Consider the following 14,749-nt stretch of genomic DNA (forward strand, 5'->3'; position numbering starts at 1 on the left):
ATACATACATACATACATACATACATACATACATACATACATACATACATACATACATACATACATACATACATACATACATACATTTTGATGGTGTATTTTTGTAGGTCTATGCCTCATAGCCATCCACCCTTTCTCACATAATTTCTACCACGAAATCTAAGTCCTTGTCAAAATTTCACCGTGTCACGCAATTTCGTATGGTAGCGCTGTTCATACTGATGACTAAAATGACAGAGACAGAGCGCTGGTGGCATGTAGCGATGCCTCTCTGCTGGTCCTTTGTTCGCAGCCGTCACCTGCCCTCCGCTTCAAGCTCCGAAGCACGGCCGACTGGTAGAGTCGTGCAACACCTCCTACGAGAGCGAGTGCTTGCTTGCGTGCGATCCCGGGTATGAGCTGACGAGCGGCGGAGATGACGCCGACAGCCGGACCTGCCAGGGCGATGGCACTTGGAGCGGAAATACTACTGTCTGTCAAGGTCTGTGCGGCCATTTTTCCTTTGCTATAAAGTGCAATTGTGAAAGTTCCTCTCTGCAATGTATAACATTGAACATATTCAGGACCCGCCGCGGTTGCTCAGTGGCTAAGGTGTTAGGCTGCTGAGCACGAGGTCGCGGGATCGAATCCCGGCCACGGCGGCCGCATTTCGATGGGGGCGAAATGCGAAAACACCCGTGTACTTAGATTTAGGTGCACGTTAAAGAACCCCAGGTGGTCGGAATTTCCGGAGTCCTCCACTACGGCGTGCCTCATAATCAGAAAGTGGTTTTGGCACGTAAAACCCCATAATTTGTTTTAACATATTCAGTGTGGTTGGAGTCTTTTTTGTGGTCTCGGTGGTGGGATTCAACCTTTGAAACGTTTGAAGATCCGCCTGCGATTTCCAAAGCTGAAAAAGTTTGTGTCAGTGTCTTGTTTGCTACATTAATGACTCGCTTTTACACCCCCCCCCCCTAGGATTCGCTTTTAAATCTTTGTTGTTCCATATATTTCTTTTTTTTAATTGGCTTGCAAAATTGTAGACTTTCCCTAGTCTATACATTAGTCTAAGACTATACACTAGTCTATACACTAGTGTAAGACCCAGTGTATAAACATACGTATACTGACTTTTTGCTTCTGCGTCGCTTATCGGTTCAGCAGCTTTGGGACTGGAGTCGTGCGACAGGAAAATTGATCGACGAGTGACCGACCCAACAACATTAGCTTTTCGACCAAAGCAACCATTTGCGACCAACTAGGTCTCGCAACCTCAGCACGTCGGCGGGGCGACGAGTCCTTATATGCTTGCTGCGGCAAAGGGCAACGCTTTCAACACTCGGATAAAGTTGTCTGCTACTTATATAGCCCATGCACAACACAGAGTTACACTCTGCGATTTCGGAGTCGATCACCTGAAAACGAAAGCAGGGCAGCGCCTGGGTTGGGAATGTGTTCGCGAACAACTGCTAATGGCGCCTTGCGCCAGGGTCCGATCCCTATACAGCCGTTCAATCGGCTCTTCATTTCTGTTAATCGGTTAGTTTCTACATTGTGCCCTCTTCTCGCTCAGTCGCATCTGTTAAGAGTTGCGCAGTATGGGACGCCTATCCATGGTAAGAAGTCATTGCCAAAATTTACTGTTCATATGATCACAAGGTCATTTAGATAAGACTATGGAACGGTAAGTCGAGCTGGTTAGTTTGAGTGTAATTGGAATTTTAGGAAAAACAAAACAACGCGTATCATCGAGAAATAAACGACATACAGTGCTGAGCTCTCAGCACTCTCCGCGAATCCGTTCCTCCATTGCGAAAGCCGCAAGTACAGGAGACGGAGGCACAGGAACACACCCATGGTGCTTTCTATCCCTGACTGAGTTTTCCGCGATGTGCCAGATCTGTGCTCGCAGGCATCGGTTTTCCCATACCTTGCGTCTTCTTGTTAAACGTTCGTCTTCGTGGAGGACATGCGCTGCTCAAGTCTGTTTTCAGGGCTCAGCTCTTAGGCACCCGCTCCTGCGATTAGCGTGGGCGTCCGTCGTCGACGTCCCTCGGCGTAACCTAGCGAACGAGCACAGCGAAGGATGAAAGGGCGAACGCAGAGTACAGTGGGGGATGTAAGACGCCGAAAGCTAAGAGAGGGCGGGGAGGAAAGCGGAGGATGAGGGCTTGGCGAAAGCGTGAGGAGAAAAGCGTATTGGCCCGCAAGACAGGCTCCGTGGCGATGACCGCTACGAGATGGTGCCAGAGTAGCGCGCCGTCGTCTGCTCACCGATAGCATGCTGCGAGCACGTCAACCGATACAATATGTGGAAATAAAGCGCTCCATGAGCGGAGGTCTGTCTGTGGCGGCTGCGGTGAATCACGCCCATGCGTCACCCTCGCGCTGCCTCTCTCAATCTCCCATTTAGCGAAGGCGTCGCATCATACTTCGCTTCAGTTGCAATGTGCCGCACGAGAAAGACTGTCCCAGCAAGCCAATATATCGCGAAATGAAAACGCGCATAGAGCTTAGCTCAACTTTCGCATTACGAAGGATCAGCATCGTCGGTGATTTTTTATCATTATTTCAGATAACACGAGTGCGTACATGTGCCGGGTGTTTCCAGGATAACATTTTGTGGCGAGTTCCGCGCTTTTTGGTTCACCTCTCTTTCAAGCCTTCAAGTTTTCTTTTTTTGCGCTGTTTTGTTTTTATTAGGCTTCTTGACATTCATCGGAGTTAGAATGCACAAACGTGCACGAACGCTATATCCATCACTGCCAGTACTGGATTGTCACATTGAGCAACAGGAAAGCGAGATTTATACATACAATGGTGGTTGCATATGCCATGCAAGCACCATTGCCAATACTGGAAACACTGCGCCACCAAGAGCCCGAAAGATGGAACAGGTAGATATTTCAGCGAACGCGGATTGCAGTCCCGTTAACAGTCGTCCTAGTCATGAGTATTTTATGAATGAATATTTGGCTTTCTGATACGCATTTCATGTAAAACCTTTGTTTTCCGTCTTTTGACATAGCCTTACTTGGGTGCATATCTGCAGGGCTTTTTTTATTTATAGTGACGAGACCTCCAACGTTACCTATTCTGTTTAACATTTTTTTCAGTAGTTAAAGTTACATTGTCTTTTTATTTCGGCTGCCACCCTCGATCTTTGTCATCGTTATAATTTATTCATTGATACTGTCGTCTTGATTTGATGTTTTCTCTTTCCCTGTTTTCCCCCTTTCCTGCATTTCTACATATACCTACTTCGTAAAGAGCAAGCAAGCGTGGTGTCCCTTCTGGGGATGGTTGCCAGCCTGCATCCTACTTTTATTTTTTCACTCTCAGTCGGTTGTACTGATATTTTCTAGTCGTGTAATAATAAGCCTAGTCTTAGGCTGCGTAGACTTTTGAGCTGTACAATTACCGGTGCTTACTTTCATGCCAAAAAAAACTCGTTTTTCTTTCCGTGCAGATATAATGCCACCTACGGCCTCAAGGGGTCGTTTTATAAAGTATTCCCGCTCTCTCACAATGCCATCTTTCAGAGAAGCAGTGTGGTATGCCTCCCCTGCCAGACAAAGGGCATTATAAAGTCTGTAACGGCCCTTGGAAGCTGAATGACACCTGTTCATTCCAATGCGACACGGGCTATACTCTCAAGGGTTCTTCATCGAGGACCTGCACGGAGTGGGGCTGGTCGGGCGACAATTTCACCTGCGAAGGTCAGTGTTGGTCGCAACAATGCTAAACATGGAGTGCTCTAATATTAACCTTGTCCAGTTCGCATTGTCTCGGTGAAAATAGAGCAGGCTCTAGCATATGATTGTCGGTCCATTACCGCTGGAGAGATTCGATGTATTCGGAATCGTGGTGTTTATTTATTTATTAAATTGGCATAAACAAAAGACAATACAGAAACAATTGCCGAACGCAGAAGGCTGCAAGAGGACGTCTAGTCAGGTAGCTGACAAAATGAATAACAAATAATAGCTGCTGATGTTTGCTGTGGGTCCGGAAAGAGAAAGCGTCTCATGTGCGCTCGATAATGACTTCCGCGCAATACAACAGTGTAATGTGGGGAAGCACAGACAGCGTATTGCGGTCAATGGAAGCGAGAATAAGTGGGAGTGGTAAATGGAATTAACATTTGACTACTTAAAACACCTTGGTGGTGGCGCCAGAACACCAAAGAAGCAACGATGGCACCAAAGCTGGGATTTGGTCTTGTCTGTGAGTCGGGCGCTCACCGAAGCTAGAATCCATGGACCACCTTGGCTCCAGCTTTGACGCCTCCCTTGCTCCTTGTGTGTCCTCGACATACTGCGCCACACGCTTTATTATTATAGCAGGCGATCTCCTCCATTAGTCAGTAATAGTTTTATTTTCGCCTGCTAAATTATCTCATCGCAATACGGAATTATATCGAGGTTGAAAGGACACTGTGACTGCGTAACGCATAAGAGATTCTTGCATCAGAAAGGGATCTCCAGTCGAGCGATGTTCTTGGGATGCAAGATTCACTGCACTGTTCGTTTAGACGCTACATATCCATAATATTGTCTTTATGGTCTATTCTATTCGAGATGTAAGAAGGCGGAGGGGTGAGATTGATGTGAACACAAGAAGTGTGGCAGCAGATTTGTAGAATGGGGGTAGAGGAAGGCGGGGAACTAACGAAATTTTTTGAACCGAAGCAACAGTTTCGCTTACGCTCTTATGTCTTCAAATTGTGTATGCTTGCGCGGCGGTCGTGGTTTGAAAAGATGAAACAAACGGAAATATTTTGGACAAGTTACAGGTCGAGGATGAGATTGTGCTAGGCTCTGCTGCTGCGGCGTATTCAATGTTGCTGCAATTTAGTGACGTGTATTGAACCATTTCCATTGATACAGGTGCGTAATAGAAGCTACGGCGAATGCATCCCAGCGCGCTGTTTTTCGCTTGTTTCTCGCTCAATTGCACAGTATCTATGTATATTTCTTATTAAAAAACTAATATTTTCCTTAAACGCTTGATTATTTAACTAGAAGCGTTATACTGCAGTATGACATTATTTTCTTTTTGCTGCTCTTGCACTTTGAAACAATCCCGCCATGCGTGAATCACCACCAGCCGTGCAATGCCCGCCTCCTGCCGCGATACCAAACGCGGTGCCTGCCGGTCACGTCAGAGGAAGAAAGTCCTACACCTACCTCGAGCACTTCCAGGTCAGATGTCTAGAAGGTTTCGAGCGACACGGCCCTGCAGTCCTGATGTGCGGTGACATGGGCCGCTGGGTCACCGGTGTCGAGAACCCGGCTGATGCAAGGTGTGTCGGTGAGTGCGGCGAAGCCTTTAGGCTGCAATTCCGCACCGCGGTCATAACATGCAGGCGAACAGATGAAACCTTGAGAAGTAAAACGAGTAGCATGCCTTGTTCTCGGACAACGTGGCTTATACTTCCGGAAGCCAATCTAATATCAGCGAGAGCCCTGCCTCCTTTCATATCAAAAAATGATACGCAGATTGCGTCACTGACACGTCGGTCTGTGTATTTGGAAACAAGATTCGCTTTTAAACAGACGCTTTCTTTGCCTCTTTGAGATTTGGCGTACGTGATCGTTTCCACTTCAGATATCTTTGTTATGTATAAGCATCTTGGGCCAATGCATATGTGTTGGCTATCGCTCCTACGCAATAGAAAAATTGGCTCACAGGTATGTACTGGGTCTTTCCGAGTATAGACCAGCACCTCTCTTGAACGGCTCTACAACGAACGTCTCAACAACGAAATGACCTGTATATCGACTCGATAATTGCAGAGGTGCAATTATCTAGTCGATATACAGGTCATTTCGCTAATTGCACTCGATAATTGCACCTCTGCTCTAATGTCAGCGGTGCGGTGTGCTACCCATAAGACACAGCGACGGAAATTCTATAGCGAACAAATTCGAAGTCCCTAAGAACTTCGCCATGAAGGCGTAGACAACTTGGGCCACTTAGTAGTAACTGCTACCGAATAAACAACCTCTCTCTGTGAGCTGCCTTGTGTAGTAGACAGGTTGCATCGCTGGCTTTGTGGCACTGGGTATCTGCCCATTCTTGGGAAATGCCCCACAATGGATGCGCTCTTGGGAAACAAGGAGTAGGAATCCATAAATGCACTTACATATGTTTCGCACTTCTTTGTGGACACACCTCTCCTTAACATTCTTCCGTCGACAAGTACCACGCGTCGCCTTCGTCCTCGTTAGCTAAACAACTAATATCTCTCAGGCGTGTCACTGTGCTCGGGTCATCCGTTACTCCTGCTTCATCGCTAACTGCAACAAGCTTCGCGTCATTCAGATTGCAACTATGAGTTTGATTTGTGTGTTCCCCTCTTTCCGTTTCTATTCTTTTTCCTTGCGCGGCTCAACGCTTATCTGCACAAAATCAGTTAGGTGCAGCGTCCGTGGTGCCCTCGCCTCATGTTCTCGGTGTTCGTTTTATTTCCGATACAACGGCTTCGGCATGCGTCTCCCGATCACCGAATATAAGGAGCGATTAAGAAATGTCAAGAAGACAAAAGTTCTACGTAAAGTGCGCCATCATTCAGACGCTTGTCCGAGACGCGTGGACAAAACTCTCGAAGCGAGGTGGACCAGGACTCGAGCGTGCGGCCTGCGAGCCATCCGGTGCATGAGGCCTCGCCGTCCCGACCACCTTGCGACACAGCGCCCTGGAATGGGTTTGCCAAACGTTGGCAATGCATTGCTTATTCCAACGTACTCGAGACCTATGTACACAGGAGCAGTCGGAGCACGTCGCTGTCGAATATCCATCGTCCTTGCCGGAACACCCCTTCATTCACACCATTCTGTGGAGAGCCTCGATGCAGAAGTGCCTGAACCAAACATTTGCTCTCTGTATTGAGTCCCTGGGACATTGCAACGAATCGCAAACCCGCGCTAAGCCTCAAAACGCGATAGACATTAAGCCACAGTAATGGGTCTTACCAAGTGATCGTACAGATTACAGAGCTCCTTACGGTTGCTACCTGGTATTTGCACTAACCTTGAGATATGTGCGTTTTGGTCTTTCCAGCTTTTTGGCGCTATAGAAACGTAAAAGTCGCGTGCTTGTAACCTACGGTATCAAGGCTATTGTCAATGTAACCTTAATGTAACGCCGCTAGTAGTGTACTGATGAATCAGTGAATAACCCCCACGCGTGTAGAAGATCGGGCAGTTTATTCATTTATTTATTCAGTATACCCTAGTGACCCCACACGGGTATTAGACAGGGAAGGGTATTACACACGGGGGAGGGTATTACACACGGGGTAGGGTATTACACACGGGGGATATGCAACATCGTCAAAGGTAACATGTATCAGGTGACAACAATATACGAGGTAAAAAAGAAAAGCGGAAAACATTCACACTCGAAAAAAAATATTGCACGACCAATTTCGTTAACGTTTCGTGTTATGCAATGCAGCTGACACTCTCCTCTCATATTCTCTCCCCCAGTATCCAGTGGTGATGTTCTCACGCCACTCAACTTTCGGCGTCATGGTGAAGGTGCTGGTTCGGACACACGTGACCCCCACCTCCGGTTTCAGTGATCTCTACTGACTCCCAAATGTAACCTCCTTAACTGTGCAGCACTTGGTGCGCGTTTCGACGTGATCCCATTAAAAGGCTATGTGTAACTAATGGTTGCTAGTACTAACAACAGGCTAGACAGAAGAAGAAAAGGAAAAGATTGAATAAAAAATCAGCACATCCCACGCATAAGTAGGAAATGGTGAAGAACGAAGCTTTCACGGTACTGATGATCAGGATGACCCTGCAGGCATGGACACCTGCACACTTGCGGGCGTTGTCATAAATCGCGCGGACTACGATCTTTACTGTAATTTCCCCTCTTCCCCTTCTTCGCTTATATGTATGTCGCTCAGTGCTCCTCGATGAATGCACAAGCTCATGAGTCATTTGGTTCATTTCATTTAATTCATTTTATTACCTTAAATGCCTACGAAGGGTGTTACATAAGGGATTCATTCAACTTCTTTGTCGACATTCGGGTGCCTTTGTTGCCTTCTTCTTTACTTATTGCTCCTTGTTTTGCTTGCCTATTCGCGCACCCACCCAGTGGCACACATATATTCTGGGTGATTTGTCGAGAATCTTCGCATGCCCAGCTGCATATGAAATTTGCATCCCAGGTTGACCGTTCGGGCACATGCGCGATGGCCCGTATCCGGGTTGCGTACTCGGCACGAAAGCTGCCAGCAGCCGATAGCCGGAAACCGCAAAATGGGAGAAAGGGGAAGATAATGATTCGATTGCAAATGTCCTGTTTAATAAACGGAGACTGCGCAAGGTGGATGAATTACATTATTAATCCGAAAGCATTAAATGGCTCAAGAGGTGGGAAATCCAGCGTTGTCCGTGGCGGCGTGATCGCACGATGGCCGAAAGGGCTACGAACCCTTGACCTTTCTTGGGAGTCGAAACCACTGCTATTTGGGCTCAGTCAGTGGTAATTAGATCAAAACTAATAGAGAGTTAATTAATGCTCTCGAAGCCACGACCTTTGCTAATAATGAGGGGAGGTTAGTTAATGTAGAGGTAATAAAGTTAGAGTTAATTAAGGCACTCGAACCCACGAGCTTTGTCGGAAGTCAAACCCTCGACCTTTGGTGAGTTTGGAACCCACGACCTTACGCTGTGTGCAACTTGTGACGACAGCCGTTGTTGACGTGACGTCGCCGCAACGCTTTCGCATTCATCTACATAGCGATAACTACGGGTCTCTTGAATTTTTACAAACTTTCTGTTTATCAGAAGAAACATAATCTGCTGAAAGAAATGCAAGATTTTTGCATGCCTACTACCTTCATAATAAACTAACACCAACGCCCGGTACAGGCACAAATTACAATTGAGGGCTTGCTTTGGCTGCCGGGTACCCACACATTAATTTTAACGCCCCGTTTAACAGTTCCTTATCCAAAATAGGAAATTTTCAGATGAGAATGATCACTTTTATAACTTTTGTTACCTGCTACATAACTTTTTTTGATCAGCACGTTTGATTATTCAAAGTGACACTTTATCTTAGTTTTCACCAAAGATTGTTGTAAATGTTCCTGTGTCTTTAACAATTGAAAAATGTGCATCATGTAAGCTTTACCAGATTTCTTGTAACTTCGTATCTTTTTGTAATGACTGGGTTCATTGCACCAAGTTCAATCTTTTCGAAATCCACGGCCTACTGCGGTCTGTAAGCCCCCAGGTTCTGTCAAGCTACCTATGACATCTTCTTTCCTGACTACTCCCAACTTTTGCCTTGAAAATAAAGTTGACGCTTTCTTTGTTTTCTTTCCTTTCTTACTCGTCTAGGCAACATTATTCTTTAATTTATTTTTTTGATGTTCGGGGAACTAAAGGAATGAAAAAAAAAATGCAGACGCAGAGAAACAAGGAGTGCTTCCCTCGGTCGTCAGCCACAGGGCTCCGTTTTCTGCACTCAGCTATTTTATTTACTGGCTCATTTATCGATCTACGTCTCTCTTGACTAGTGAAGTAATTCCTTACCAACTGGCCCACTGGCGTATTGATTCTTCAGTGGCGACCTGACTGATAAACTTAATGCTATTGTGCTGCCGAACATCCCATACAGACACAGTGCCAACAAGTGACGGTGTACCGGTACACTGTGCAATAATTCATACCACATGGCATTCTGATGGCCCGCATAAATTGAGGTTAACGACCACTTATCCGTCTTGCCTCCATTGTATGGCGGGCATAGTGAATGGAAATTGAAGCCAACAGGTCTGGTGCTGAGCAGGACAACGCCATGGCATGGACTCATCACGCTGAGTTCATCGCTTCTTTCTAAGCTCCCATTCAATATTTTCCAACTTTCACAGAGTTCATCCAGCTAACTGTTCCGGCATGACTAAGCAATGTCAGAGTCACTGTCTCATTTTTATGTGTGTCTAATGCGTGTTCGTGGTTCACCATTCAAGCTTAACAGTTGTGCGAAGGAAGACATGGGCGGGAAGGACTGGACAGGCGCCAACGTTCACCTATTTTTAGGTATCGTTGTCTAAACAACGTTATGAAAAGCAGATCTAGTCGGATTGGTATATTATTATTATTATTATTATTATTATTATTATTATATTATTATTAATATTATTATTATTATTATTATTATTATTATTATTATTATTATTATTATTATTATTATTATTATTATTATTATTATTATTATTATTATTATTTGCGTGAGCAGACATGCATGCGCCTGAAGTTAACTTCGGCGTCGGTTTACTCTTAATTATGAGGGGGTAGGCGCCTGCCCTAACATTTTGATCTAAATATTATATTGCACTACTATTAGAACCTTGAACCGTTATGTGCGACCCATAAGAATCACGGTGGTGCTGGGCACTATTGGCTAGAATGTCCGATGGACTCACCACATGGAGCAAATCTTTTGTTCAGGCACTTCTGCATTGAAGCCCTCCACAGAATGGCGTGAATGACGTGGCGTTTCCGTAAGGACGCTAGACAAATAAGCACTCGTGTATCGTGCTCTGGGGTAACCTTAGATAACCCCAGGTGGTCGAAATTAACACGGAGTCCTCCTCCGCGGCCTCTTCCATAGTCTTCAAGGTCCTTTGGCGTTCTAAACCATCCCTCGGTCAAGGCACGTGTAGCATGGATTGGGTAGGTACACACTGAGTGTTTGGTGTGGAGATCTTGCTGCGAGTGTTTTATGCTATGTGCTTAACAAGAGCTGAAGCAGTTTGAACTGCGTTTGTATTTAATTGATGCTTTTCGAGCATTACATATTTTGCAATAGCATTTTGTTCATTAACCAACATTCTTTCTTCCAACCGGAAGGAAACAAAAGCTATCCACGGGCCTTCAACCTGAGTTTAACCTGCTTGCATTTCTTTTTTCGATTCCATGACATGCCCTGGGCACTTATATCCTCTCTTGCGAACTGGTAATTCGATTTTATGTTTTCTCAATTTGAAGTTTCTTGAAGACTTGAAAGTTATTGAACAAATGTCGGATTCGTTCGGGATAATTTTCGCCACAATTATCGGTAGTGTATGCGTTTCGTTTAGCGTTTGGCTTGAAGCAGTAAACGAGTTTTTTCGGTTTCAGACAACCAGAAGCCCCGGATAAGTTGCCCTAGGGACATCACGGTTGCTGCCGATCCGGGAAAGAATTCAGCGAGTGTGTCATGGCAGGAACCGACATACTCTGACAACGACATAAGCAAGAGGCCCTTGTTGACTCCCCCGCACCACAGCGGAGCACGCAGGTTCCGCATAGGCACCCACAAGATTACGTACACGGTCACCGACGGCGTTGGACTCAACGACACTTGCACGCTCGTCATCACCGTGCTTGGTAAATCGCGGGTTTCATCTTTAAGCTCGTTAGCGTTCACAATCTTCGCTGTGTCGCGCGACTGCCTTCATTCGAGCCGGAGAAAGGAAGATAACAAAAATGTTAAGGTTCATCGACAACAGTACCTTAAAGGGCACTCCATAAAGAGCTGTCGTAAATTTTGTTTTACACGAGTACATAGTTTCTCCACCTATTCCCCTCCCACCCCAACCCCGTAACTCGCTCCGAGCCCGTAAAAATGTTCTCCGGCAGGACAAACGCGCTCTTATCCCACAGTGTGTCTGGTCCCTCCCCATTCACTTTACTAGGACGGAGGAAGTTGTGCTTAGGAGGCTTCTGGCCGGGGTGACCCTTGCACCGGCTGTTGTCTCAAGGTGGAACTGGTCACATTTACCACTGGGTGTTACGTGTCCATACTGCTCCGTTCCTGTGCTGGAAGCAGATGCATACCACCTAATATGGACATGTACGGGTTTACAATCGGAACGCTCGCGTCTCCTACAGCAAGCCGGCCTCCGCTACAGTGTGACAACCACCTATGACCGCTGGATACATGACAACAGATTCCACAAAACACTGCTTCAATTCATACACAACACAGGCCTCACAGCGCACATATAATACACATATACGCTCCAAGAATTATGCCTTAAGGGCAACTCTGTATCGCAATAAAAAAAAAAGAGTACATAGTTGTAAAGTGTCATCCAGTGGGCGTTGTTTCGTAAGAATACATAAAATTGTTGTTAAACTCTTCTGACGACGAGTGTACGGGCGTAGACGCTCGTTCAGCAGTTGTAGGCGCGTTGAGTGCGACCCGTTGAAAAGCGGCCAGGACACGTCGATAGCCGGAACAACCGCAGTGAGCCGGCAGTGATGGTTGCTGGGAAAATACACCCGAGTGAGCGATGCGCCAGCGACTACCGTAACTGAAGCCGAGCCCGGATGTTATATGCATACATGAGGCAAATTATTCTCTACAGTCGAACGCGACCATAGCGAACCGGCATAGAGAAAAATGATTCTCCGTTTCAAACACCCCGAACTCATTGAACGATAGCCTTGCAAAACAACCCCGTCATAGCAAAAAGGACATCGGATGCGTCGAATTCGTAGCGTCCGCTTCCAGCGCCATCAAACGCTCGCACTTGACCAGTAGCCTCGTCCGGCGTTTCGTGGAGCACTTTCTGCGTTGGGTGGACTTTGCTGACTTTAAATTATGGGGTTTAACGTGCCAAAACCGCTTTCTGATTATGAGGCACGCGCCGTAGTGGAGGACTCCGGAAATTTGGACCACCTGGGGTTCTTTGACGTGCAACTGAATCTGAGTACACGGGTGTTTTCGCATTTCGCCCCCATCGAAATGCGGCCGCCGTGGCCGTTTGCTGACTTCGTGTCAGTGGCACGGCACAAGTCTGCGCCATCTTCCACGTCGAGAGCGCCATTTTTGGTGACGATGATGGGAAACACCTGAAGGCAAAAGACACGAATTACTGCCTACTACGTGTAGAATTGTTTCACCCTAAACGTTTGCTCTAAAATACATGGGAAAATAGAAATCGTTTTTGTCGACAACCACTGCAGCAAATTTCAATATGTTTCGTTTCATTTATAAGAAAGAGTTGAAATGTCGTTACTGTTTGTAGCGAATTTATTATTTATGTCGCCAATTTTTTTAAAAAAAGGTTCCAAAAACCACGGATTCTCAGAGAACGGAGCTAGAAAACGAAGCTATGACGTTTACAACTCTGTACCTCCAGAACGAGAAACAACATCTCAATGCTGTAAATTGCACCTAGTAATACATATAAAGTACATACAATGAATAGATTATACGTGGCTCTCAAGTAAGCTACTAATATATGAATAAAGCTTCTACAGTACCCTTGTAAACAATGTGTCAAGTTTAACGCACGTTGTAAATTTTTATACCAAACTTGTTCACTTTGCATGACCCAATGGATGCTATTTACAGAATCGCGATATCTATTCTTGGCGCAGAGCTAGCAATTTGTACACTTGGTGCTTCTAGTCTTTTCAAGCTTAATGAGTTTTGAAAGTTTCTTCAAAAATATTCAGGGCTTAAATCGTAATTTCGCTTCCACCAGTCACAAGAACTCAATTTTCGCTCTTAGATGCAACAAATTTCGCTTAAGCTGGTTCAGGGGCAGCTTAATGTTTCAGTTAGAAAAGAATGTCTGCGTTTTACATTTATTTTATTAGGCGGCAGCAGATTTGGGCGCAATCAAAAGTTTCCTCTTACATAAAATAGTAGTATTCTTTATTACTGCCTTAACGTTGCGCTACTATCTCGACTTCTAATAAAGTAAACGTTTAACACTATCCATGCAAATGCCAAGAGCCAGTACGGGAGTTGCGTCAGATAGCCTGTAGTCGTGCATCGGCGGGCACACTCTATGGTCACATTACAGTGAATGATGGTTGCGTGTGTTTGGCCACCTCCAAGCTTCCTTCTTTCTTTTTTTTTTGCACAGACCAAGAAAAGCCTCAAGTAAGGACATGTCCTTACGACATCGACCTCAACACGACAGAAAATGAGGTTCAAGTCACATGGGATGAGCCGCTCTTCGCTGACAACTCCGGCAATCTGACTATCGAAAAACCGGTACCGTTCTTGCTTCACAGCACCTCCTAAACATATTTCTTAGTAACATTTCTAGAAATATCACGGCTAACGCAATTAGTAAGGTACAGTACGAATGATCAGCATTAGATGAATTCGTATATTGGTCCATATATACCTTTAAAACGTTCGCTTGACATTATTCGTTGCGCTCTGAACACCTTGACAAATTTCCAAGGAATCATATTTTTCCAACTGTATGAAGGCCGTGGGCCCCAGCGGCGGTGCTCATTCCATACAAACTGTTGCGTTCAAAACACAATATTATTTTCAAATGATGAACATAAGGGTCGCAAAGCCGTTTGAAGCGGGAGAGATGAAGATTGGAGAAACACAAGTATGAGTCATCAATCCCACTCTTGCTCATGCACCATATTTAAATTACGGGGTTTTACATGCCAAAACCACGATCAGTATATCAGGCTCGCCGTAGTGGGGGATCGCTTCATAATATTGACCCCTGGGATCTTTCTAAGAGAGCCTGCGCCTAAATTAAAGTGCGCCGGTGTTTTCGCATTTCGTCCCCATCGAAATGCGACCGCCGTGGCGGAGATTTGATCTCGCAACTTCTTGCTTAGCCGCCCAACATGACACCCACTAAGCAACCACGACGAATCGCCCCATACATACAAGAGCAGAAGGTCGCTGACCACAGTCAAAACCCGATCACGTTTCTGGATCTGTACCAATCCCCTGCTTACAATGCGAACCTGGGCTA

The 14,749-nt window shown here is 45.7% G+C and overlaps 1 protein-coding gene across 1 annotated transcript in view; it reads left to right on the top strand.

The window, feature by feature from the left end:
* Positions 1-14,749, top strand: part of LOC139047833 (sushi, von Willebrand factor type A, EGF and pentraxin domain-containing protein 1-like) — a 57,562-nt gene that overhangs the window by 25,449 nt on the left and 17,364 nt on the right. The window contains exons 7-11 of the mRNA XM_070521968.1: positions 293-481; positions 3,525-3,701; positions 5,092-5,295; positions 11,139-11,387; positions 13,883-14,013. Of these exons, the coding sequence (XP_070378069.1) occupies positions 293-481; positions 3,525-3,701; positions 5,092-5,295; positions 11,139-11,387; positions 13,883-14,013 (950 nt within the window). The remainder of the gene's footprint in view (positions 1-292; positions 482-3,524; positions 3,702-5,091; positions 5,296-11,138; positions 11,388-13,882; positions 14,014-14,749) is intronic.

Source organism: Dermacentor albipictus, chromosome 7, assembly GCF_038994185.2.
Source record: "Dermacentor albipictus isolate Rhodes 1998 colony chromosome 7, USDA_Dalb.pri_finalv2, whole genome shotgun sequence".
NCBI lineage: Eukaryota > Metazoa > Arthropoda > Arachnida > Ixodida > Ixodidae > Dermacentor > Dermacentor albipictus.